Below are 1,714 nucleotides of genomic sequence, written 5' to 3'. Positions count from 1 at the left end.
TTAAGAGGTTCTCCACAGTGAAATTTCTGTCACGAAGAAAGAACGACAATGCACATCCGGGACCTCTTCCCGCCTTTGGCTGTGGTCTCGCACCGGAGTTTCTTTTACGATTTTTATATCCGGCACACAGCGCACACAAGGGATACAATTCCGCCCACAAAAGTACGCCGGAAAATCCAATTATACCAGTGAACAAAGGTTTCCAGCCAACTTCCCATAGATTTTAGATATAAACTTCTAGTTTAATAATGATGCACATTTTACTGGAACACAACATGAAATTTTGAGGTAGTCCTTCCAAATGCGCCCCGGCCAGCTTTTTTTAAAAGCTTTCTTGTTTACATTCTACATATTAAAACTAAAGCGATAACTGGTTGTCGATCTCCAAATATTTTCATATTTTGCTCCAGGCATTCTGTCCTACTTCCTTCCGAAGTACGTCCTGCAGAAGCTGGGGTTTGCCATTTTTCCCGCTGATGTTGTTTCTTTCTTCCGCGGGGTATTTGATGATATAGTTGATGAGAGAAGCAAACAACCACCAGATCAGGTGAATTCGTCTTTACATTGTTCATCACTGTGCAATTGGTGGGACTTTACCACATCCAAATTCACAGGAGAAATAACGAGCAGCATCGGCGACTTTCCTGTTTCGTCAATTCGTCAATCCTCCCTATTTTGTATAGGTATGCGATTCAGCAATTGAAGCCTTTTACCAACGAGTAAAAAAAAACAAATAAATAGAACAAACTATTTAAGATATCATGGTTAGTAATTACTAATTACACTAAGTAGATATATTATTTTTAACCGAAAGATCCTTGCGATTACAAATGATATAACATAATGGCCACTTCAATGCTATAAGAATAGTTACCGGCAACTGAATAACACAAATACATGTACTTACAAATTATGCAGCGAAGAGTTGATCTACTTGAGTTGATGACACGATCAAATGAAGACAAGATTCACAAGCATCTAAAAGACGACGAGGGCGAGAGAGGAGGTAGGTGTTTCTATACTGTTACATGCTCTGTTGGTATTTTTGGCGCCTAGCTATAACTTTTTTACTACAAAAAACGTAGATAGGACTACATAAATAAAAGACAAAATAATGATAATATTTTTAAGTACTTATGACACAAGAAGACACCGTGACATTCTACAGCCATTATTATTCGTGTAACTTGTGCGTACACGTAAGCGCATATACAAGGTATACAGTCAGGCTCCTCCTGTCATCTAACGTCTAATCATCGAAAATTAATATTTTTCGTCTGACTGTACAGGTTCTGCTCTGAATTTGACGTCGCAGGAAACATATGGTTACCCATCTAATCGAGATAAACGTGCAAAAAAAATAACAAGCTCAAATTGTCAGACCACCGTATTCTCAATATCATATCGGATGGAGAATAGTTTATTTCAAACATCCGTAAGACGTCTTCGTAAATACTCAACGTTTAAAACTGAAGTTGACATTATGTAAAATGGCAACGTTCCCACATTAACGAACGAACAGAAAGCCACCTGTCTCCTAAAATCGCAGAACAAACAAATTGTAAAAAAAAAAGACCTTCTAGTCTCCATCAACTTCCAAATTAAAGGACATGTCAAAGCCTTCAGGTATAGTCAACACTACTATTCGGGGAGTCTGGTGTCTGGTGTCTGTTGCCTATTGTCATAAATCTTTAGCTAGTCATGCACAAGTGTT

General features: G+C 38.1%; 1 protein-coding gene across 1 annotated transcript in view; it reads left to right on the top strand.

Annotated features, from left to right (window-relative positions):
* Nucleotides 1-1,714, top strand: part of LOC118425343 (cytochrome P450 3A6-like) — a 7,632-nt gene that overhangs the window by 4,805 nt on the left and 1,113 nt on the right. The window contains exons 4-5 of the mRNA XM_035834152.1: nt 411-547; nt 919-1,006. Coding sequence (XP_035690045.1) covers nt 411-547; nt 919-1,006 — 225 coding nt within the window. The remainder of the gene's footprint in view (nt 1-410; nt 548-918; nt 1,007-1,714) is intronic.

The sequence above is a fragment of the Branchiostoma floridae genome, chromosome 11 (genome assembly GCF_000003815.2).
Source record: "Branchiostoma floridae strain S238N-H82 chromosome 11, Bfl_VNyyK, whole genome shotgun sequence".
Taxonomy (NCBI): domain Eukaryota; kingdom Metazoa; phylum Chordata; class Leptocardii; order Amphioxiformes; family Branchiostomatidae; genus Branchiostoma; species Branchiostoma floridae.
Note: the sequence above shows the minus strand (reverse complement) of the source record. Positions and strands in the feature narration are given on the sequence as shown.